The sequence below is a fragment of the Aquila chrysaetos genome, chromosome 22 (genome assembly GCF_900496995.4).
Source record: "Aquila chrysaetos chrysaetos chromosome 22, bAquChr1.4, whole genome shotgun sequence".
Lineage (NCBI taxonomy): Eukaryota > Metazoa > Chordata > Aves > Accipitriformes > Accipitridae > Aquila > Aquila chrysaetos.
Genome location: NC_044025.1, coordinates 1,475,673 through 1,500,559, shown reverse-complemented (window position 1 = coordinate 1,500,559; position 24,887 = coordinate 1,475,673). Strand labels below are relative to the sequence as shown.

At 56.3% G+C, this 24,887-nt stretch overlaps 1 protein-coding gene and 2 pseudogenes across 1 annotated transcript; all 3 read right to left on the bottom strand.

The window, feature by feature from the left end:
* Nucleotides 1-325: 325 nt before the first annotated feature.
* Nucleotides 326-3,986, bottom strand: LOC121232526 (protocadherin gamma-B5-like). Its single transcript, XM_041119331.1, has one exon. It carries the CDS (start codon nt 2,834-2,836, stop codon nt 326-328), a length of 2,511 nt encoding a protein of 836 aa, XP_040975265.1. The 5' UTR covers nt 2,837-3,986.
* A 10,430-nt stretch (nt 3,987-14,416) lies between these two features.
* Nucleotides 14,417-17,658, bottom strand: LOC115334454 (annotated as a pseudogene).
* A 3,217-nt stretch (nt 17,659-20,875) lies between these two features.
* On the bottom strand, nt 20,876-24,359 carry LOC115334417 (annotated as a pseudogene).
* Nucleotides 24,360-24,887: the final 528 nt, after the last annotated feature.

The window sequence follows — 24,887 nt, the reverse complement described above, 5'->3', positions numbered from 1 at the left end:
AGTGAAATGATAAAGGGAAGTCGAAAAGCGGATCAAGTGGCAAAAGAAGCAGCTCTCAAAGAGTCAACAGTTGAAGGAGCCTTAATTCCAGCACCTCGTTTAGAATCATCACCTGCACAATATACTGAGAGAGAAGATCAATTGCCAGAACAATTAGATTGTTCTAAGAATGATCAGGGATGGTGGATGACACCTTTAAAGCAACTGCTACTTTCTGAAAAGATGATGGAAAGTCTACTTAAAGGATTGCATCGAGAAACACATTCAAGAGCAAATGCATTGGCACTGACTGGACGAGCAAGAGCCCACTCCCCTCGACGTGAGCTTAGGAAAGGCGCAGAGGCAAGGACTGCGCGGGCTTACAGACCTGCGGGGCCTCGGCGTCCGCGGGCGGCTCTCCCGCGCCGGCGCTGCTGGTCGGGCTCCGCTTCCCGCAGGGCTCCGCGCCGAGAAGCTCCTCCGCGGCCAGGCTGGGCGGCGGCGGCGGCAGCCAAGCGCCCTCGGCGACGGCGCGGCCCGGCGCCACGCACAGGTTGTAGGAGTAGGGCAAGGTGCCCTCGCAGAAGTCGGCCGGGAAGGCGGCGCCGGCCACGGAGAAGCGCTGCGCGCCCAGGCAGCGCAGGACGGCGGGCGGCCCGGCCCGGCGCACCCGCGCCAGCACGGCCAGCGCCACGCTCAGCAGGAAGAGGGCGGAGAGGAGCGCCAGCGCCAGCACCAGGTAGAACTGCAGCTCCGCCGGCGAGTCGGCGCCCGCCGCCCGCTCGCTCAGCTCCGGCAGCGCCTCCTGCAAGCTCTCGGCCAGCACCACGTGCAGCGTGGCCGTGGCCGACAGCGCCGGCTGCCCGTGGTCCTTCACCACGGCCACCAGCCGCTGCTTCGCCGCGTCCCTCTCCGACACGGCCCGCGCCGTCCGCACCTCGCCGCTGTGCAGCCCCACGCGGAACAGCGCCGGCTCCGGCGCCTGCACCAGCTCGTACGACAGCCACGCGTTGCGCCCCGCGTCCGCGTCCACCGCCACCACCTTGGCCACCAGGTACCCGGCCTCGGCCGACCGCGGCACCACCTCGAACGGGGCCGCGGCCGGGGCCGCCCCCGCGCCCGCCCCCGCGCCCGCCCCCGCGCCCGCGCCCGCCGCCGGCCACAGCACCCGCGGCGCGTTGTCGTTGCGGTCCAGCACGAAGACGCGCACCGTCGCCGTCGAGCTCCGCGCCGGCGCCCCGCCGTCCTGCGCCCGCACCGCCACCGCGAACTCGCGGCACTGCTCGTAGTCGAAGGAGCGCTGCGCGTACACCGCGCCGCTCCGCGCCTCCACCGACACGTACGGCGCCGCGCCCGCGCTGCCGCCCGCCAGCCAGTAGCTGACGCGCCCGTTGGCGCCCGCGTCCGCGTCCCGCGCGCGCACGCGCAGCACCGGCGCGCCCGCCGCGTTGTTCTCCGCCACGTAGGCGCTGTAGGCGGCCTCCTCGAACACCGGCGCGTTGTCGTTCACGTCCGACACCTCCAGCACCAGCGCCGCGCGGCTGGAGAGCGCCGGGCTGCCCCGGTCCCTGGCCACCACCGCCACCCGGTGCTCGGGCGCCTGCTCCCGGTCCAGCGCGCTCGCCGTCACCACCTTGTACGAGCCGCCCGACGACGCCACGATCGACAGCGGCGCCTCGCCCGACAGCTCGCACGACACCTGCCCGTTCTCCCCGGAGTCCCGGTCCCGCACTTTCACCAGGGCCACCACCGTGCCGGCCGGCGCGTCCTCGGGGACCGGGCTCGACACCGACGTCAGTGTCACCTCGGGCGCGTTGTCGTTCACGTCCAGCACCTCCACCTCCACTTCGCAGTGCGCCACCAGACCGCCCCCGTCCCTCGCCTCCACCAGCAGCGTGTAGCCTCGCGTGTCCTCGAAGTCCAGCGCCTCCTGCAGCGTGATCGTCCCGCTCTCCGCGTCCACCACGAATTTCTGGAGCACCTTGGCCGGCATTTTCCCAAAGCCGTAGGTGATGCGGGCGTTGGTGCCGGCGTCGGCGTCGGAGGCAGAGACGTTCAGCACCAACGAGCCCGGCGGCGCGTCTTCCCTCAGGCTGGCGCGGTAGCGGTCCTGCGCGAACACGGGTGGGTTGTCGTTGGCGTCGGTGACGTTGATGCAGAGCTGGGCGGTGCCGCTCCGGGGCGGCTCGCCGCCGTCCAGCGCCGTCAGCACCAGCCGCAGGCTCTGCTCGCTCTCCCGGTCCAGCGCGCGCCGCAGCACCAGCTCCGCGAACTTGCTGCCGTCCTGGCTCTCCTTCACCTCCACCGCGAAGTACCCGTTGGCCTCCAGCTCGTAGCCCTGCAGCGAGTTGCTGCGCACGTCTGCGTCCTCGGCCGTGCCCAAGGCAAACCGGGTGCCGGGAAAAGTCAACTCGTTGATCTCCAGCTGGAAACTGTCTTGCAGGAAGCGCGGGGCGTTGTCGTTGATGTCCTGGATGGCCACCTCGACGTGGAAAACGTTGAGCGGGTTCTGCACCAGCGCCTCGAAGCTGACGAAGCAGGACGCCGCCTCGCCGCACATCTCCTCCCGGTCCAGCCTCTCGCTCACGTAGAGGTTCCCGGTCTCCCCGCTCACGCCGAAGTACTGCTTCTCGGCGCTGAGCCGCAGCTGGCGTGCCGGCAGGTCGGCCGGGCTCAGCCCCAGGTCCCGCGCCAGCGGCCCCACCAGCGAGCCTCTGCCCAGCTCCTCGGGGATGGCGTAGCGGACCCGCTCCGGCGCCGCCCGGCAGCACAAGCCCAGCAGCAAAGCGGGCAGCAGCACTCGCCCGGCTGCTCGCCGCCGGCTCTGCCTCTGCCTCTGCCTCTGCCTGCCCGCCATTGTGGGCAGCGCTCGCCGCGCTCCTCCCTCCTGCCGCTGCCCTGCCTCCCTTCCAGCCACTCTCCGCAGCGAGCGCAGGGCCCGCCGGAGGGCAGCGATCTCGGCGCCGGCTCGGACGCCGCTGCTCCCCGCGCCGCGCCGCCTCTCGCCTCTGCTGCCCGTGCCGCTGCCGCTCTGGCCGGCGCCGTGCGAGCGAGCAGCCTGCGGGGGCAGGACGCTGCGGCGGCTGCGGCTGCGGCTGCGGCTCCGGCTGCGGCTCCAGCGCCGCTCCGCCTCGGCCAACAGCGGCACCCGGAGGCGCCGCGACGCCACCGCAGCCGGCTGACGGCCGCGCTCGCTCCCGGCGGCCCGGGCTTTCGAGCTGTACGCATCAAGCTTGGCGGTCTCTCTTTTAATACAAAAGGACACTCAGAGGCACTGACGGAATGCTTAGCAGGAACCCTAGCCATTATAATACAACCGTCGTCTCCTACTCAAGAAGGAGTTTGAGGCCGCAGTAGACTTTTAAAGTAGTGATACACCCTGCCATTTACCTTTACGTCTTCTGGCGTGCGTTGGTATGAAAACTAAGAAGGAAATATCTGTGACAGAGCAATAAAGAAGTTTCATCATGCATGTTTTCAGCCCTTCCTGATGTTTCTTCTCCCTGCCCACGTGTGCCTCGGAAGCCCACGCAAAAAGGGTGAATTTCATTTTACTCTGAAATGCTCAGGTTTGATTCTGATTTAGAACAACAGTTAACACTGATGGAGAGATGTGAAGCCTAAAGGTCGTGGACCTGAACTCAGACCAATGTCACTGTACATGCCTGGCAGAGAAGAACAAAGCACAGAACTGTGTAGGCTTTTTGCCCTGTGCACATTCTGACGCTGACTCCTCTTCCACCCAGAAAAACCTTCAGTGCTCTTGCTGGAAACGCCAAACTCCAAGGCCTGCCATAAGGCTCGATTTTGCATTTTTCTCTCTATGTGATTTTGGGAGCTTCTAGGCAAAAGTCCCACCATCTGGCCAGCCCATGCAGGGACTGCCTGATCAGCTGAAAGCTTGTCAACGATTTCTGGTGATTAATATACAAACCCAAAACCTCCACCTGACCTCATTGGGGCAGGTACTTCAGTGCTGTGATTTGCAGTTGCTCTGCCACAAGTCGCTAAGGCCTCAAGGTGTAAGCTAGGCAAGTTGCAGTGATTTAGAAGGGCTGCTAGGTCTCTCTTGCCTGTACTGCATGGCATGACTTTACTAGGCGCAACATGTTCCTTTAATCAGAACAACAAAACTCAGCAGCACTTAATTAAACCAAAGCAGCCAAAACAAGTACCTCTCACTAAGCAAGATGGGGCAGGTTATTTGCTACTGTGACACATCCAGGCCTGTGCAGGCTAGGAAATCACACAGAGGGATACGTAGCCTTGTAGTCCTCAGAGACATAAGAACAAGGCACAGGCAGGTGGGATTGGCCAGCAGTACTCTACACCAGTCTGTACCACCTTCCTGAGTAGCCAGCTTGCCAGAGGGGGATCAGAGGTGACTGCTGCTATGCAGTAATGCTCATTGGTCTTCATTAGTGCTCGTTATCCACTTGGAGTAAGCGATGGGTAAGGGGTTGTGCAAGTGTTTTCCATGAGTTCCTTCTTGCAAAGCAGAGGCTCAACTCTCTCAGCCATTTCTGATTCTTAATAAACAAAACCAAACACTCTGACTTGCTCCACCGAGATAAGTATTTGACTACTGGAATGTACAGAGGCTTGGCCACAAGTCTGCCTTGAAAATTCATCTCCCAGAGCACCTGGAAGTGACTGAGGTCTGAACCCACAAGCAAAGCCCTAAAGTCTTACTTTGGACTACATAGTAGGGGGGGTCGCATTTGGAAATCCGTCTGTCCTTGTGACTTTTTTCTACTGTGTAAATGCTTTATCAAAGTCTTTATCTAGGTGTAAGAGCATATGAGAGACTCAGTTTTAACTTCTGTTTCATTTTCCTCACACAAAAAAGTCTTGTCTTCACGTGGTTCTCCAGGGAAGTCAGCGTTTGCTGCAAAACAACACTCACAGTTCCAACTGCAAAAGAACAATCCACAAGTGCTAAACGATGACCTTCCAGGAAACAAAGCCTGAAGGCAGATCAAAGGATGGGAAAATGTAATTACCACTTTGATGAAAGTCTCCATCAAAACGTTACAGGGAGAAATACATGGATAGAGGAGGTTTCACACAGGAATTACAAGATGTTCTAGCCATATGTCCTGAGTTCAGCTGGGATAGAGTTAATTTTCACAGGATCCTGGGAGGGGTCACAGCCAGGACAGCTGACCTGAACTAGCTAGGAGCTATTCCATACCATGTGACATCATGCTCAGTATATAAATGGGGAGCAGGCTGGGTGGGGGGCTCTTGGCTTTCAGTGGGGGAGCGTCGGGGTCCGGGTGGTGAGCAGTTGCACTGTGCATCACTCGTTTTGTATATTCTTTTATTAGTACTGTTGTTGTTGTTGTAACTTCTCATTTTGTGTTGTCCCAGTCAATTGTCCTTGTGTCAGCCCACGAGGTTCCTTTTTTTTTTCTTTTCTCCTTTCTGATTCTCCTCCCCATCCCACCGGAGGGGAGTGGGGAGGAGTGAGCAAGTGGCTGTGTGGTCCTTTGTTAGCGACTGGGCTGAAACCACAACACCATGTATATATGAACAATGATATATCATTGTTCTCAATTCTCTCCAACCCCACGCAACTTGCAGGTTAGCTTCTGACCCTCATAACTGGCACACACATGTCATGAGAGGTTAATGCATCACGATCATACCAAGAAAGGACATACATTTGTCTGCTCACCACCATTCTCAGAAGAAACATAACTATTCAAAAGCACAGGAGAGTTAACATGGCCAAACTAAAAGATGAGCGGTCCTCCAACAGAGACTGGGTCATCAAACTCTTCATTTAGGAGAAATCTCTTCTCCTCTTTTATCACACACACTGTTCCACAGAGATGCAACTTCTTCAAAGGTCATGTTTACATCTATTCACCTGTAACAAAACCAGAACACAAATGTACCCCCCCCTTACATCTCCTGCCTTCCACACCAGCTGTAACATGAGCAAGAGGCACTAACACACAAGGCATTGCTAAATGAAGATATGCCACTACTTATAACTAAACCTACATACATAGAACACCAGGGGGCAGGGAGGGGGGAAGAAAAGGAAAAAAAAAACCAGACAAGCAATGCAGGGAAGCATTAAAAGTACTGTCAGAGAAACTCACCAGGAAGATGTTTCAGTCTTCACTGTGGGCATGGCAATTCGTCCCCCAGAGCACCTGGGAGCCATTGCGTTCTCAAGCTGCACGTTCAGCCCTAAAGTCTTACTCTGGACTACAGAGTAGGGGGGGGGTCCTTTTATGAAAAACTCATCAGCTCTCATCATTTTTTCTACTCTGTGGCCTGCTCATCTCCCACAAGTCTGAAGCCGTAAGTGGAAACACCTAATCACAGGCCCCTTTCTCAAGCTAAGTCTTCTGAGAATGTATAGCAGATTCTCTTTTAGCTTCTGCTTTTTTTTTCTCATACATAAAATTCTGTCTTCCAGTGGCTGAGGGCTTGCCAGGGGAAGTAAGGATTTGCTGCAGAACAACACTCCGAGTCTCCAAAGATAAAGAACTATCCAGAAATGGGGCAAAATGAACCATGACCTTCCAGGAAACAAAGGCATGAAAGACAGTGTAATTACAACTATCAAGAAAGTCTACATCGCAGATGTTACACGGAGATGCAGATGGATGAAGGAGGTTTCACACAGGATCTACCCATGCATCATGGTTCTGCAGGGAGAGTTATTCTACAAACGCTTTATTGCTGGAGGACTGTCATTGCCTTTCAGGACAGGCGAACCAGGATCACCGCATGAATGGCACAGGCCTTGGCACCAGGCATGAAATCAAACCATTGCTCAGCCAAAGCCACATAGACCCACCAATTTTCCTGCTTGGGAGCCAGCCTGCTGGCTCTGCAGTCACAGCCCTTATTTGCACCATGGACAACATCCAAGGTTTGGCCATGGATCAGCCACAGGCAAAAGAGCACCTCAGTCAGCGACACTGTAGAGAAACAGAAGTCTATCCAAGTCTTTGTCTTGGCAGCTCTAAACCTTCAAGGTATGGATGGAAACTTCAAGGTATGGATGGATGAAAGCCTGTATTTATGACATAGCAATTACAGCCCTCCAGGGAAATGCTTTTCTACCCTCAGCTGTACATCAACATCTCCCTTCACCCTCACCTCGATAGGCAAGGAAGGGGCTACCTCCAAGGATGGAATAAACAGTGAGAAATAGCTGCAGCAAGAACACAGAGAAATCATGCCTGGAGAAAATGAATCCATCCCACTAATGCTACCGTTTATGCAGCAGTCTTCCTCCAAAGGATGGGAGGGCAGACAGTGAGACTCCTTTCTTTCTTTACGCAGAACAAACTCTCATTTCTCTATTCATGGAACTGCACGCTCATTTCCTTTCGGACTTCCATTATCAAACCAGCAATAACCATCAGCTATGTGTCCAATGCTATCAATGGGGTCCAAGTGCATCCCAATGGGAAAAAGCGTTGAGAAAGGAAAAGAAGCTCTGCAACACAAAGCTGACCATGCTGCAGAGTCTGTTATGCAGAGTCAGGTGATTTCACTAGAAATCAAAAGGTTTCAGGGATACCCGTTTTAGTTTTCTACCATTTCAGTCAGCACAAATGGAGTCAACTTGCTGCTCTGAATGGACGGTGGTTACACTGTTCCTTCTTTCATTCCTTCCTAGAGACACAGATCAGCACTTCCCATCCACGCTAACCAGGGAAATGCAGGGGAAAGAGGACAGAGGTTCAGAAAGGCTCAAGGAAAACAGTGAGACAGCGCGGACTTATAGACATGTGGCCCCTCAGTGTCCATGGGCAGCTCTTCTGCACTGGCACTGGTGCTCGGGCTCCACTTCCCACAGCTGTCCCCGCCAAAAATGTCCTCTGTTACCGGGAGGACCATCTTCATTCTAAAGGCACAGTTATTGTCCTGTCCTGACTTCAGCTGGGAGAGATTTAATATTCTTTCTAGTAGCTGATAACAGTGTTACGGTTTGGATTCAGTATGAGAAGAATATTGATAACACACTGATGTTTTCAGTGGTTGCTAAGTAGTGTTTAGACCAAGTCAAGGATTTTTACAGCCTTCTCATGCCCAGCCAGCAAGAAGGCTGGCAGGGTACAAGAAGCTTGGGAGGAGGACACACAGCCAGGACAGCTGACCCAAACTGGCCAAAGGCGTATTCACTACTATGTGACATCATGCCTAAGTATATAACCTGGGGGGAGTGGGGCTGGGGAGGGGATTGCTGCTTGGGAACTAACTGGGCATGGGACGGTGAGTGGTGAGCAATTGCACTGTGCATCACTTGGTTTGTATATTCCAATCCTTTTATTAGTATTGCCATTTTGTTATTGGTACTGTTATCATTATTAGTTTATTCCTTTCTGTTCTATTAAACTGTTCTTATCTCAACCAGGAGATTTTCTCTTTTTTTCCTCGATTCCCTCCCCATCCCACTGGGTGGGGGGGAAGTGAGCGAGTGGCTGCGTGGTGCTTAGTTGCTGGCTGGGGTTAAACCACAGACATGCGCAAACACTTCATTATTGTTGGAGGACTACCATGACCTTTCAGGACAGGGAAACCAGGATCACAGCATGGATGGCACAGGCCTTGGCACCAGGCATGAAATCAAACCATTGCCCAGACAAAGCCACACTGACCCACCTATTTTCCGGGTTCAAAGACAGCCTCTCACCCTCCTTGCTCTGCATTCACAGTCTGTAGTTGAACCATGGATAATATCCAACTTTTGGCTGTATGCTGGTCACAGGTAAAAGCGCATTTCATTCAGCAACATTTTAGGGAAACAGAAGTATATCAAAGTCTTTGTGTTGTGTATTGGGTTTGCATGGCCAGGTTTTGGTAGCAGGGGGGCTACAGGGGTGGCTTCTGTGAGAAGATGCCAGAAGCTTCCCTCATGTATGACAGAGCCAGTTCCAGCTGGCTCCAAGATGGGCCCACCGCTGGCCAAACTGAGCCAATCAGCAGCAGTGGTAACACCTCTGTGTTAACATATTTAAGAAGAGTTAAAACCTGCTGCGCAACAGCAGCTGGGAGGGAGGAGTGAGAATATGTGAGAGAAACAATGATGCAGGCACCAAGGTCAGTGAAGAAGGAGGTGCTCCAGGTGCTGGACCAGAGATTCCCCTGCAGCCCGTGGTGAAGACCATGGTGATGCAGGTTGTCCCCCTGCAGCACATGGAGGTCCATGGTGGAGCAGATATCCACCCTGCAGCCCCTGGAGGACCCCACGCTGGAGCGGGTGGATGTGCCCCGTAAGAGGCTGTGAGCCTGTGGAGAGCCCATGCTGGAGCAGGCTCTTGGAAAAACATGGGGCCCCATGGAGAGGATTGCACTCTGGACCAGGTCTTCTGGCAGCGAAGGAACTGTGACCCTTGCAGGCGACATACTCTGGAGCAGTCCATTCATGAAGGACTGCACCCCATGGAAAGGACCCATGCTGGAGCAGTTTATGAAGATCTGCAGCTTGTGGGAAGGACTTGGTTGGAGAAGTTTGTAAAGGACTGTCTCCCATGGGTGGGACCCCACGCTGGAGCAGGGGAAGAACGTGAGGAGGAAGGAGTGGCAGAGGCAAACCATGATGAACTGACCACAACCCCCATTCCCCATTCCCTGTCCCCCTGCACCTCTCAGTGGGAGGAGGTCGAGAAACTGGCAGTGAAGTAGAGCTTGGGAAGAAGGAGGAGTGGGGGGAAGGTTGTTTTTAAGTTTGTTCTTGTTTCTCATTATCCTACTCTGACTTTAACTGGCAATACATAAAATTAATTTCCCCAAGTCAAGATGGGTTTGCCTGTGACAGTAATTGCTGAGTGATCTCTCCCTGTCCTTATCTCAACCCATGAGCCTTTTGTCATATTTTCTCTCTGTAGTCCAACTTCAGACCTGCACAAAGAAACAAAGCAGGAATGGCAAGCCTACACAAGTGAAGAAATCATAGATTAACATTTCAGATAACGTCAACTGTAGTAGGTACACAGAAAAGGTAACTAGCTGCTAACAAGTCCACAGGAGGCTCACACAGGAGCTCACACACAAAAACATAGCCACAGTTCCTCAACGTAATTTCTTTGGATGATGGCACAGCCCTTGGCACCAGGCATGAAATCAAACCATTGCTCAGCCAAAGCCACAGTGACCCACCTGTTTTCCTGGCTGGGAAACCCCAGCCTCCCACCCTCCTTGCTCTCCATTCACAGCCTTTAGTGGCACCACGGACAATATCCACTGTTTTGGCCACATGGCGACCACAGGCAAAAGAGCATTTCATTCAGTGACATTGTAGGGAAACAGAAGTGTGCCAACGTCTTTGTCTTGGCAGCTGAACACCTTCAAGGTATGGTTGGAAACTGCTTCCTCAGCCTAACAATTATAAGAGATCTTTTCATGTTTTGAGGGTTACCAGTCACAAGGAGGCCTAGCTTCATACCTGGACAACAAGCAAGGCAAGAATGGGAAACCCTACACAAGTGAAGGAATCATAGCTTAACATTTCAGCTTATGTCAACTGTAGTGGGTACACAAGAAGGCTATCTAGTTAGGGAAAAGTCCACAGGAGGCTCACACAGGAGCTCACACCAAAGAGCATAGCCACAGTTCCTCAAAGTAATTCCTTTGCACAATAAAAAGGGGGAAATGCATGGAACCACAACTGTGGGGTCATCTAACAACTAGGACAAACTGAACTTTTACACCACCTTTCCATCTTTTACACATTTCAAATTATACCACAGCAAACTTTTTCACCTGCTCTGGAGTGGAACAGACAGAATTTTTCAGTGTGCTCAAATATTACGCAACAGGAAACCTACCTCTGCAGACAGACACCATTGAAAGAAAAGTTGCACGTGCAAATTCTCCTTACTGAGAACAAGGATGACAACATGGGCACATGCAAAGAGATTTCTCTGCTCATCGCACTGATGTCAGATTTAGAAAATTGTGGTTTAGATTAGAAAATCCTGTTCTAAATCACGTTAGTTAATAATTTTCAACTTCAAACAATTTTCATAATACCTACAGAAGTAGCCAAGGTCATTCTGACCCTTTCTGTTCTTTCCTGATTGATGAGACGTCCCTCTTGGCAGGAAAACAAACCATTGACCAGGCACAGAGCGACTTAGTGGTCAAAGTGAGGAGGGAATACCTCCCCAAACAACCACCAAAGACCACCTGAGACCCCTGCGTATGCGGAGAAGGCCTTTGATGTGTCGTGGTTATGCAATGCTCTGCATATGGGTTACATAGCCTGAATATGTATTAGGTAGGAGTAGTTTAATAACTTATATGCAATAGTTATTGTATAAAAGAGACACACCTGATGAATCTGGCGTGCCTGGATTGTGGAAAGTCCACTGAGCTCCCAGGCCCCAACAAAAAGCAATAGATCTCCTGGGTGTGTCAGATTGGTCTATTGCACAGCGGGTAACAAATCTGCTTTTAGGACAACAACACTACTTTGAAGAAATGTAAAATGTTCTCCAGGGGAAAAGAGACATGCACCTCTGATAAAGACCCAGTTGTCAAAGTATCAGCTCAAAGACACCATCATCCTACTTCAGCACACCAGACAACTGGGAAGGTACATGCTCTCAAATCTGAACATAAAGTGTACGTCTGTGCACAGTAACTGCCATTCCCAGGAAACATCATGCAAAAGCACACTGATGAGCCCACAACTTGGACAGCTGAGCTGTCAGTCTTTTAACCTTTCAGTGTTTTAAGGATTACTAGCCAAAGTGAGGCCCAGCTTCAGACCTGGACAAAGAAAAAGGCATTAATGGGAACCCTACAGGAGTGGAAGAATCGTAGCTTCACATTTCAGATTGTGTCAGCTGTAGTAGGTACACAGAAAAGGTAACCACCTGCTAACAAGTACACAGGAGGCTCACACAGCAGCTCACACCATAGACCATAGCCATATTCCCCACAAATACTTTCTTTGGGTGATAAAAAAGGGGAAAGACTTGGAACCACAACTGTGGGCCTCATCTAACAACTAGGACAAACTTGTAAACCTACTCTTTAGCCGTTTCACACTATACCACAGCAAAGTCTTCCAGCTGCCCTGTCTCTGTACAGGCAGAACTGCAACCTGCCCAAAGAGCATTGTATACGGATGGGTTAAAAGATGGGATTTTGGTCCGTGGATGAACACTGGGGGAGAGGTAGATAGCTGAGGAAAATGCAGTCAGCACAGAAAATGGATGGTTTGTTGCCTGTTGCTTGGAATGCTGACCACGGAGATAAAAGAGCTGATTAATACTGGGGGAGGACGGGCAGCAGGCTGTTGCACAGCACAGCTGTGTGCATGATTGGCGCATGACTGCGGGATGATGACAATATGCCGCATGTACAAAGCCCATGAACCAATAGACAGGGTGGCTATGGCTTGTGCAGCGCGCCTGGCCAGCGAGCGCATGCGCCATAGGCTCCCTATGTTACAATCGAGGGGTGTTTAGGCACCCGCTGGCCACGTGTGCCAAAACCTGTTCCTCTGCAAATATATAAATACTGGGATTTTTCCGAAGAGCATCAAGCTGGTGTATGGCGAGGACACCATTGCCTACGTGGGGACGCCCACGTAAAGCTGACACCTACCGATTGCTGGACTGAGCTTGCGGTGCAAGATGGCACAAGAATGTACGGATGGTCCATCTTCCTCACAGTCCTCGGGTCAGTATGTTAATTTGCTTTACAAGATACCTTTAGCAAAATGCACATCTGTAGTTAATACATGCATGCTTTTCCCCCTTATAGTCAGCGTGTCTGTGTTCGCCTTCTCGGGAATCCTCGACACCACCCTAAAACAAGCATGCAACAGGAAAGCCACCTCTGCAGACAGACAGCATTGAAAGAAACGTTGGGCACACGGCGTCTCAGAATCCAAGCATTGCAACATGGACACATGCAAAGAGATCTTTCTGCTCATCCCATATAATTTGATTAAACATTAAAAGTTCTAAAGGCCATGAGTGGACACGAGCTCAGTTAAAGACCCAGTCATCAAAGTCTCAGCTCAAAGGCAACATCATCCTTCTTCAACACACAGGCAACTTGGAAGATACGTTACGCTACCACACGATTGCAAAGTTTACATCTATGCTTCATAACCACCATTCCCAGGAAACATCATGCAACAGGAAAGCACACTGATGAACCCACATCTTGGACAGCTGGACTCTGACCAAGGCAATATCCAAAAATGAGACACCTTCAGACTCATTTTCAGAACACCAACAATAAAACCTGGGAATCAGCAAAACACATGCCATGTCTCCACTAGTATCTCCTCACACATAGCACCCTTGACAGTCTCCTCAAACCCTTCACAGGTTGCATGGTTGTCCTTGACCTTCATCATTTGCAGATAGACTCCACCCAAAGAAAAGCTGCACAGACAACTTCTCCTTACCAGGGAGAATATTTGACTTCTCAGCATGTCCATGTGACAAGCAAGAGCATTTCTTCCAGTAGTAATTTAAGGAAACGCATCTATGAAAGCCTCTCTCTCTTTACAGCTGTAAACATGAAAGGCACATAGGGGACAGTCAGCCAAATGTAACGCATGTGGTCTTCCACACATTATCACAGACAAAAGCCCACCTCCACAGCATTACAACGAGCAAGTCGGGACGTTAACACACACAGAAGGGAAGGGATGACAACATACTCTTCTAGATTATGGCATAACTCAGGTGTTTCATAGGTTACAAAACCAGGGCTGGCTCCTCCCAAAGCTCCCTTTAGGGCACTTGCCATAAGTATACAATTAAGCTGTTAGTTAGAAACATCACCACAACGTGCAAGCACACAGGAGGAACCTCCCAGGCCTCCCTATGCAGCTGGAACAACGTGTCTGACTTGGGCCAAACTTACTTGGGAAGCCAAAACTCACATTGCATGATACTACAGATGGGCACCGAACAGGGAAAGGAGCAAACCAGATCTCTTGTGTCTGGTTCCACAGCCCCTCACAAACACCTCCCAAGACTCTCGTCTCCAAGCCGTCACAACTTGCCTGGTGTTCGTTGACCCTCATAGTTTGCAAGCACTTGTTATCAGAGGGCCAGAACCCAGACCCTTTGTCCTCGACATGCACCACTACCACGCCACGGACCTCGCCGAGATTTCGCTACATCTCCGTACTGAGAAGGAAGATACATTGCCTGCTCACTAGTCTTCTGGAAAGAAACCTCGGGGCTCTACGAGTAAAAGAGGAGCTGTCCTCCGGCAGAGGCTGGGTCAGTGAACAGCATGTAACACATCAGCGACGTGATAAAAGCAGCAAGCCCCCCTGAGAGGAAACTCCAGCAGGCAACAGCAGCCTCCCGCTTCTCCTGCCTCCCGCAGCAACTGTCACGCTGAGCCGCGATCCCCCGTTCACCTCCCGGGAGCAAGAGGCGCCAGCGCCCCGCGCGTCGCTGAGCGAAGCTTTGCCTTCCCGCTACCTCCACCCCCCGAGGCAGGAGACAGAAGTCGGGGGGAAAGGGCGGAGAAGCAGCGGAGGGAAGCATCGCGCCGCGCCGCGCCGCGCCGCGGGGAAGGGCTGGTGGGAGGAACTCACCGGGGGAGCGGCGGGGTCCGCGCGGCGGGCGCCGGCAGGGTCCTCCCCGAGCAGCGGCGCGGGCTCGTCGGGCGGCGGCCGGGCCGGGAGGGTGTCGCAGCAGCTGCCGCCCGACAAGCGGAGCTGGCTCTTGCGCGAGTCGGCGGTGAGCGACACCTCGTGCGAGTAGGAGTGCAGGAAGGCGCGGACGCCGTCGATGCCCACGAAGTGCGAGGCCGGGACGCCGCGCAAGGCGCCGCTGCCCGCCGCCAGCAGCTGCGAGCGGCGCCAGCGCCGCAGGCGCAGCGCCAGCAGCAGCAGCAGGAAGGCGAGGAAGAGGCAGGACACGGCCGCCACGGCCACCACCAGCCACCGCGTCAGGCTGCCGGCCGGCTCGCCCGGCGCCGCCGCCGCCGCGCTGCCCAGCTCCGACAGCAGCTCGGCCACGCTCTCGGCCAGCACCACCGTCAGCGTGGCCGTGGCCGACAGCGCCGGCCGCCCGTGGTCCTTCACCACCACCACCAGGCTCTGCCGCGCCGCGTCGCGGGCCAGCGGGAAGCGCGCCGTCCGCACCTCGCCGCTGTGCAGCCCCACGCGGAACAGCCCCGGCTCCGTCGCCTTGGCCAGCTCGTACGACAGCCACGCGTTCTGCCCCGCGTCCGGCGTCCACCGCCACCACCTTGGCCACCAGCGCCCCGGGCTCCGCCGAGCGCGGCGCCAGCTCCACGCCCGCCCAGCCCGCGCCCGGCGCCGGCGCCGGCGGCGGGTACAGCACCTGCGGCGCGTTGTCGTTCTCGTCCACGATCACGAGCCGCACCGACACGTTGCTGCTCAGCGCCGGCGCGCCGCCGTCCTCCGCCCGCACCCACAGCCCCACCTCGCGCACCTCCTCGTAGTCGAAGGAGCGCAGCGCGTACAGCGCGCCCGTCTCCGCCTGCACCGACACGTAGGACGAGAGCGGCGCGCCCCGCACCCGCCCCTCCGACAGCCGGTACCGCACGCGCGCGTTCTGCCCCCAGTCCGCGTCCGCCGCCCGCACCGTCAGCACCAGCGCGCCCGCCGCGTTGTTCTCGGGCAGCCGGGCGCTGTAGCGCGCCTCCGCGAACACCGGCGCGTTGTCGTTCACGTCCAGCACCCGCAGCGCCAGCACCGCGCTGCTCCACAGCGCCGGCGACCCGCCGTCCGCCGCCCGCACCGTCACGTTGTACTCCGCCACCTCCTCCCGGTCCAGCTCCCTCGCCGTCACCACGCTGTAGTAGCTGCCCTGCGAGCTCCGCAGCCGGAACGGGACGCCCCCGTCCAGCGAGCACCGCACCTCGCCGTTCGCCCCCGAGTCCCGGTCCTGCACGTGCAGCAGGGCCACCACCGTCCCCGGCGGCGCGTCCTCCGAGATCGCGCTCAGCGACGACCGCACCGAAATCTCGGGCGCGTTGTCGTTCACGTCTGTCACCGTGATCGCGACTTTGGCCGTGTCGGAAAGGCCCCCGCCGTCTTCTGCCTGCACCTCCAGTTCGTGCGACTCGCCTTCCTCGAAGTCCAGGCTCCGCAGCAGTGTGATGGCTCCCGTCTCGGCGTCCAGCTGGAAAATCTCCGATGCCAGGTCAGTCGCTTTCTTCAGGGAATACTTCACGTGCCCGTAGATGCCCTCGTCGGCGTCGGTGGCCGTGACGGTGACGAGGGTGGAGCTCACGGGCACGTCCTCCGGCACACGCAGCGTGTACTCCGCCTGGCTGAACACGGGCGCGTTGTCGTTCGCGTCCAGCACCGCCACGCGGATCCGCGCCGTGCCCGTCCGCGCCGGCTCTCCGCCGTCGCTCGCCCTCAGCACCAGCTCGTGAAACGCCGCCTCCTCCCGGTCCAGCGCCTTCGCCAGCACCAGCTCGGGACGCTGATCCCCGCCGGGGCCCGCCTGCACGGCCAGCGAGAAGTGCTCGTCGCCGCTCAGCTCGTAGCTCTGCAGCGAATTCCGTCCCGAGTCCGGGTCGTGAGCCTCGGCCAGGGGAAAACGCGACCCCGGGGCTGTCGTCTCGCTCATTCTCAGTTCTTTTTGCGACTCTCGGAAACTGGGCGCGTTGTCGTTAATGTCCGTGATTTCCACTTCGATTTCGAAAAACTTCATTTCCCCCTCCACTATCACCTCACAGCGCAGCACGCATTTCTCCACCAGCCGGCACAGCTGCTCCCTGTCTATCCTCTCCGCCGTCACCAAATGTCCCGTCTTCCCGTGCAGAGCGAAATACTGCGTCGTCCCCTCAGATACAACGCGGACGCCGCGGTCGCGGAGCGCCGGCAGCTCCAGCCCCAGGTCCTTGGCCACGTCGCCCACGAACGAGCCCTTCGGCATCTCCTCGGGAACCGAGTAGCGCAGCTGCCCCCACGCCGCCTCCCACGCCGCCACCAGGACGCACCACAGCAGGGCTCGCTCCCGCCGGCCCCAGCGCCTCCCCGCCGCGCACATCGCCGCCGCGGCCCCGCCGGACCCGCACCGCCGCCGCACGCTCCTCGCAGGCGCTCCGGCTCGGGCTCCGCTTCCCTCTAAGGCTCGGCCCCGGCTCGCCGCTCCCGGCCGCTGCCGCCGGCCCCTCCGCCTCGCTGCAGCACGGCTCCGCACCGCGGGGACTCTCGCAGACCGCCCGGCCGCCGAGCCAGCCAGCCAGCCAGCCAGCGAGCGAGCCGGGCCGCAGCGGGCGGGGCTGCCGGCAGCGCTCCGGCCTTCCTCTCGCTCCTCCTCGGTCAACAGCGGCGCCCGCAGCCTCCTCCCGGCACTGCAGGCACCGAGCGCTGCCGAGCGCTGCCCGCCCTGCCTTTCCCGCGGGCAGCGGGCGGGGACGGCACCGTCGCCACGGGGACAGCGGGGCCCGTCCCGCGGTCATCTCCTGCGCTGGCTTTTCGCCAGCCCTTCTCTCCTTCGACCCTCGAGGCGATCACGACCAGGAGGAAGGCAGGGGCCTCCCGCGGCCGCGCTGCTTCAACCGCACGGGAAAAATCACTTGCTAACGCCGAGACGTGCCAGGTAAAATAATGTCTCTTCGTCTCACATGCAGGTGATTACGAGCCTCATCCCATTAGTCCGAAGCCACAATCTCCAACACAAATTTGCGTAGCAGTCATGCCTGAATGAATGACTGGTGCAAGGAGAGCAAGAGGAAACAGGCTCTGAAATACAAACCGGGATATTCAGACACACACTCCGCCCCTCCCGTGAACTAGAGGTAGGAACCCAAGCGGCAGGGACTTTGCTTTAAAGACCTCCGTTCCTAAGGAACACGCTTGGAATTAACTACGCCACCACCACTGACTGAGATTAGGCATTTAAAGGCTGAAGCAGGCACAGGGAGCCACTTGGGAAGAAAGAGGACTTTTAGGCTCGCAAGGAACCCCAATTCAATATGGAGAAGAAATAGAGAAACTTTTGCAGGCAGTTCTTCAGCCCAAGGAATTTCCAATAACACATTAGTAAGCCCTTCAGAGTGGGAATAGTGAAATTGTAAAGGGAAGTCGAAAAGCGGATGAAGTGGCAAAAGCAGCAGCTCTCAAAGTGTCAACAGTTGAAGGAGCCTTAATTCCAGCACCTCGTTTATCATGCATAATATACTGAGAGAGAAGATCAATTGCCAGAACAATTAGATTGTTCTAAGAATGATCAGGGATGGTGGATGACACCTTTAAAGCAACTGCTACTTTCTGAAAAGATGATGGAAATTCTACTTAAAGGGTTGCATCGAGAAACACATTCAAGAACAAATGCACTGGTATTGACTGCCAAAAAGATAGCTTATAGGATCAAAAATGCAAAATCTGACAGACATAATAGTTAAAAGGTGTGCTATTTGTTGTGCTAATCATCCAAAAAATTACCAAGAGGGTTACAGGAGAGTTGTGAAACAAGGAATAACTCCTGGGGAATACTGGCAAATACATTTTATGTCACTACAAATGTGTAATTCATACAGATATTTATTGATGATAGTAGATACCTTTTTTGGTTGGCCAGAGCCATTTCCATGCCGTCCAAGAAGGCTTGAGAAATCACTAAGGCCTTATCAAAAGAAATTCTCCCTAGGTTTGATATTCCAGAAGGTATGTCTTCTGACATAGGACCCCATTTCATGGTAGAAATCGTAGAGGGAATTTCTAAGTTTTGGGGTATTAAGGAAATTTATATGCCCCTTGGAATCCACAGTCCAGGGGTAAAGTAATCTTGTAGAAATATAAGAGCGGCAATGGAGACAGGGTGCTTGAATAAAATCCCGCACGAGTTTGGATTCTCGCTGACTGGATGGCTACAGAGTTTACTACAGAACCTAATCATTTTGGTTATTACGGTGATTTTTGTTTGTATATTGTTTGGATGTCTCAAGAGTTTCATTATGAGACAGGCATCTCAACCATATGTATTAGTGATAAGAGATATAAAGTGAGACGTGTTAAAATCTATTGACACTTCACAAGTCTGAGAGGGGGGAAAACTGTTATCAATTAATATGCATAATATGATTGAAATAACCAGGGAACTGCTAAAGTCCTGGGTACAGCTCCCATCGGTTAATATTTAAAAAAAGGAAACAAAAACTATACACTAGTCCAATTAAGGTTTAGTAACTAACTATCAGACAATGCGGCTTCGTGTTTATGTCAGAAAAGGTAATGGATTGTGGTCTGGTCAATAAACCTCGAAGAACCACCTGTAACTGCCAAGACAGAGTAACAAGTACGTAAGAGGCAATTCCTACAGGGGGACATCGCGACCACCGACTCTTTGACCACCTACTCCGATGAGACCACCTACTCAAAAGAAGACCATGAAGGAAGAAGACCGAGTCTGCGCACTAATTTACATGACAGGCGAAGAAGAAAGGACCAATCGCTAAGGGAAATAATAATGAATATGTATCACTTAATTAGATAAACGTGGGGAGTTTTGAGACAAAGGTGTGCTGTCTTGAGACAGGCACCCGTTCATGCGCATCCATGAAATTAATTTAAAAATACCTCGACTTTGTGTGGTATTGCCTTGCAGGCCGGGAAAACGAACGCCGTTTGTGGGACAACAATAAGGAACACGCTTGAAATTAACTACACCACGACAATCGGCTGAGATTAGACATTCAAAGGCCCAAGAAGGTGAGGTCAATCAACTGAGAATCTAAACCCGTACCACAATCTCTAACAAGAATTTTTGTAGCCGTCCTGCTTGAATGACTGCTGCAAGGAGAGCAAAAGAAAACAGGCTCTGAAATTCAAAACGTGATATTGGGACACACACCCCACTCCCCCAGAGAAATAAGCATATCGGGCTCATGAACCCACGCTTCAGGAACTTTCCTTGAAATACTCCCGTTCACACGGCCCATTCTGTGAGTGGAGGGTGATTGCAGCCATACGACACCTCTGCGTTGCTCCCAATTTTTCTTCTGCACCTATTTTCCCGCTAGTCGTCAAGTCCCGACGGTGTTTTAGAACGCGATGAGAGCAATGGAGTGCTTCAGTGAAGTCACTGAGCTAATGGCTACATCATTAAACTGTTGGAAGACCTACAGAGGCAGCTAATACCGAAAAAGGAAAGTTAACGGACTTGAATGGGTGATTTCCCATTAGGCCACATAAATTAAGGGTCTGCATGCTTCATAGGCATTTACACCTAAACAATTAATTCGATAACGTGAAGGAATCGGCTAGGAAGGGGCGGTGACGACCAGAAAGAAATGACACGCCTCCCGTGGTTGTGTTATTTCTACCGCGGGGATAAGTCTTTTTGTTACGGTGATACAATGTAAGCATAAAGTTCTCTTAATATTCCGTGCAGAGCATTGCCAGTCTTGGCCGTCAGTTCAAAAGCACAATCTCCACCACCACTTGCACAGCAATTAGCAGCAGTCGTGCTTGCACGACTTTTCCCTCACCCTTTCCGCAGATCAAAAGTGTGTCACACTGGAACGCCACCAGCCACATTATTTCCCTAACCCCCAGCCACAGCACAAGGCAGCAATGAAGATCCCCCCTCATAAGGAGTCTTCCTCAGGGACGGCCCTCTACTCTCCACTTCGTTGCTTTTCGGCTGCACATCGGAGGCCGCTCGCAATCAGCCTCCGTTTCGCCCCACTTTGTTTTTTGTAGGTTGTTTTGTTTTGTTTTGTTTTTACGGCCATACACGGTACGGACCGTGCTTACACTTAGGACTTGCTGCTCCACTCGAGAGTAACTCAGCAGCAGGCAGCGATGCACATGCCCCCTCTGTTCGGGGCTCTATCACAAAAAGAAAACAACTAGCACATCGCACAGCCTTAGCGTTGGACCTTTCCTTCGTTCGTGGAAAGGGAGAGCGTCAGCAGGCGCCCAAGCGGCCAAAGCAAAGCAAGAGCCCACTCCCCTCGGCGTGAGCTTAGGAAAGGCGCAGAGGCAAGGACTGCGCGGGCTTACAGACCTGCGGGGCCTCGGCGTCCGCGGGCGGCTCTCCCGCGCCGGCGCTGCTGGTCGGGCTCCGCTTCCCGCAGGGCTCCGCGCCGAGAAGCTCCTCCGCGGCCAGGCTGGGCGGCGGCGGCGGCAGCCAAGCGCCCTCGGCGACGGCGCGGCCCGGCGCCACGCACAGGTTGTAGGAGTAGGGCAAGGTGCCCTCGCAGAAGTCGGCCGGGAAGGCGGCGCCGGCCACGGAGAAGCGCTGCGCGCCCAGGCAGCGCAGGACGGCGGGCGGCCCGGCCCGGCGCACCCGCGCCAGCACGGCCAGCGCCACGCTCAGCAGGAAGAGGGGCGGAGAGGAGCGCCAGCGCCAGCACCAGGTAGAACTGCAGCTCCGCCGGCGAGTCGGCGCCCGCCGCCCGCTCGCTCAGCTCCGGCAGCGCCTCCTGCAAGCTCTCGGCCAGCACCACGTGCAGCGTGGCCGTGGCCGACAGCGCCGGCTGCCCGTGGTCCTTCACCACGGCCACCAGCCGCTGCTTCGCCGCGTCCCTCTCCGACACGGCCCGCGCCGTCCGCACCTCGCCGCTGTGCAGCCCCACGCGGAACAGCGCCGGCTCCGGCGCCTGCACCAGCTCGTACGACAGCCACGCGTTGCGCCCCGCGTCCGCGTCCACCGCCACCACCTTGGCCACCAGGTACCCGGCCTCGGCCGACCGCGGCACCAACCTCGAACGGGGCCGCGGCCGGGGCCGCCCCCGCCCCCGCGCCCGCCCCCGCGCCCGCGCCCGCCGCCGGCCACAGCACCCGCGGCGCGTTGTCGTTGCGGTCCAGCACGAAGACGCGCACCGTCGCCGTCGAGCTCCGCGCCGGCGCCCCGCCGTCCTGCGCCCGCACCGCCACCGCGAACTCGCGGCACTGCTCGTAGTCGAAGGAGCGCTGCGCGTACACCGCGCCGCTCCGCGCCTCCACCGACACGTACGGCGCCGCGCCCGCGCTGCCGCCCGCCAGCCAGTAGCTGACGCGCCCGTTGGCGCCCGCGTCCGCGTCCCGCGCGCGCACGCGCAGCACCGGCGCGCCCGCCGCGTTGTTCTCCGCCACGTAGGCGCTGTAGGCGGCCTCCTCGAACACCGGCGCGTTGTCGTTCACGTCCGACACCTCCAGCACCAGCGCCGCGCGGCTGGAGAGCGCCGGGCTGCCCCGGTCCCTGGCCACCACCGCCACCCGGTGCTCGGGCGCCTGCTCCCGGTCCAGCGCGCTCGCCGTCACCACCTTGTACGAGCCGCCCGACGACGCCAACGATCGACAGCGGCGCCTCGCCCGACAGCTCGCACGACACCTGCCCGTTCTCCCCGGAGTCCCGGTCCCGCACTTTCACCAGGGCCACCACCGTGCCGGCCGGCGCGTCCTCGGGCACCGGGCTCGACACCGACGTCAGTGTCACCTCGGGCGCGTTGTCGTTCACGTCCAGCACCTCCACCTCCACTTCGCAGTGCGCCACCAGACCGCCCCCGTCCCTCGCCTCCACCAGCAGCGTGTAGCCTCGCGTGTCCTCGAAGTCCAGCGCCTCCTGCAGCGTGATCGTCCCCGCTCTCCGCGTCCACCACGAATTTCTGGAGCACCTTGGCCGGCATTTTCCCAAAGCCGTAGGTGATGCGGGCGTTGGTGCCGGCGTCGGCGTCGGAGGCGGAGACGTTCAGCACCAACGAGCCCGGCGGCGCGTCTTCCCTCAGGCTGGCGCGGTAGCGGTCCTGCGCGAACACGGGTGGGTTGTCGTTGGCGGTCGGTGACGTTGATGCAGAGCTGGGCGGTGCCGCTCCGGGGCGGCTCGCCGCCGTCCAGCGCCGTCAGCACCAGCCGCAGGCTCTGCTCGCTCTCCCGGTCCAGCGCGCGCCGCAGCACCAGCTCCGCGAACTTGCTGCCGTCCTGGCTCTCCTTCACCTCCACCGCGAAGTACCCGTTGGCCTCCAGCTCGTAGCCCTGCAGCGAGTTGCTGCCCACGTCTGCGTCCTCGGCCGTGCCCAAGGCAAACCGGGTGCCGGGAAAAAGTCAACTCGTTGATCTCCAGCTGGAAACTGTCTTGCAGGAAGCGCGGGGCGTTGTCGTTGATGTCCTGGATGGCCACCTCGACGTGGAAAACGTTGAGCGGGTTCTGCACCAGCGCCTCGAAGCTGACGAAGCAGGACGCCGCCTCGCCGCACATCTCCTCCCGGTCCAGCCTCTCGCTCACGTAGAGGTTCCCGGTCTCCCCGCTCACGCCGAAGTACTGCTTCTCGGCGCTGAGCCGCAGCTGGCGTGCCGGCAGGTCGGCCGGGCTCAGCCCCAGGTCCCGCGCCAGCGGCCCCACCAGCGAGCCTCTGCCCAGCTCCTCGGGGATGGCGTAGCGGACCCGCTCCGGCGCCGCCCGGCAGCACAAGCCCAGCAGCAAAGCGGGCAGCAGCACTCGCCCGGCTGCTCGCCGCCGGCTCTGCCTCTGCCTCTGCCTCTGCCTGCCCGCCATTGTGGGCAGCGCTCGCCGCGCTCCTCCCTCCTGCCGCTGCCCTGCCTCCCTTCCAGCCACTCTCCGCAGCGAGCGCAGGGCCCGCCGGAGGGCAGCGATCTCGGCGCCGGCTCGGACGCCGCTGCTCCCCGCGCCGCGCCGCCTCTCGCCTCTGCTGCCCGTGCCGCTGCCGCTCTGGCCGGCGCCGTGCGAGCGAGCAGCCTGCGGGGGCAGGACGCTGCGGCGGCTGCGGCTGCGGCTGCGGCTCCGGCTGCGGCTCCAGCGCCGCTCCGCCTCGGCCAACAGCGGCACCCGGAGGCGCCGCGACGCCACCGCAGCCGGCTGACGGCCGCGCTCGCTCCCGGCGGCCCGGGCTTTCGAGCTGTACGCATCAAGCTTGGCGGTCTCTCTTTTAATACAAAAGGACACTCAGAGGCACTGACGGAATGCTTAGCAGGAACCCTAGCCATTATAATACAACCGTCGTCTCCTACTCAAGAAGGAGTTTGAGGCCGCAGTAGACTTTTAAAGTAGTGATACACCCTGCCATTACCTTTACGTCTTCTGGCGTGCGTTGGTATGAAAACTAAGAAGGAAATATCTGTGACAGAGCAATAAAGAAGTTTCATCATGCATGTTTTCAGCCCTTCCTGATGTTTCTTCTCCCTGCCCACGTGTGCCTCGGAAGCCCACGCAAAAAGGGTGAATTTCATTTTACTCTGAAATGCTCAGGTTTGATTCTGATTTAGAACAACAGTTAACACTGATGGAGAGATGTGAAGCCTAAAGGTCGTGGACCTGAACTCAGACCAATGTCACTGTACATGCCTGGCAGAGAAGAACAAAGCACAGAACTGTGTAGGCTTTTTGCCCTGTGCACATTCTGACGCTGACTCCTCTTCCACCCAGAAAAACCTTCAGTGCTCTTGCTGGAAACGCCAAACTCCAAGGCCTGCCATAAGGCTCGATTTTGCATTTTCTCTCTATGTGATTTTGGGAGCTTCTAGGCAAAAGTCCCACCATCTGGCCAGCCCATGCAGGGACTGCCTGATCAGCTGAAAGCTTGTCAACGATTTCTGGTGATTAATATACAAACCCAAAACCTCCACCTGACCTCATTGGGGCAGGTACTTCAGTGCTGTGATTTGCAGTTGCTCTGCCACAAGTCGCTAAGGCCTCAAGGTGTAAGCTAGGCAAGTTGCAGTGATTTAGAAGGGCTGCTAGGTCTCTCTTGCCTGTACTGCATGGCATGACTTTACTAGGCGCAACATGTTCCTTTAATCAGAACAACAAAACTCAGCAGCACTTAATTAAACCAAAGCAGCCAAAACAAGTACCTCTCACTAAGCAAGATGGGGCAGGTTATTTGCTACTGTGACACATCCAGGCCTGTGCAGGCTAGGAAATCACACAGAGGGATACGTAGCCTTGTAGTCCTCAGAGACATAAGAACAAGGCACAGGCAGGTGGGATTGGCCAGCAGTACTCTACACCAGTCTG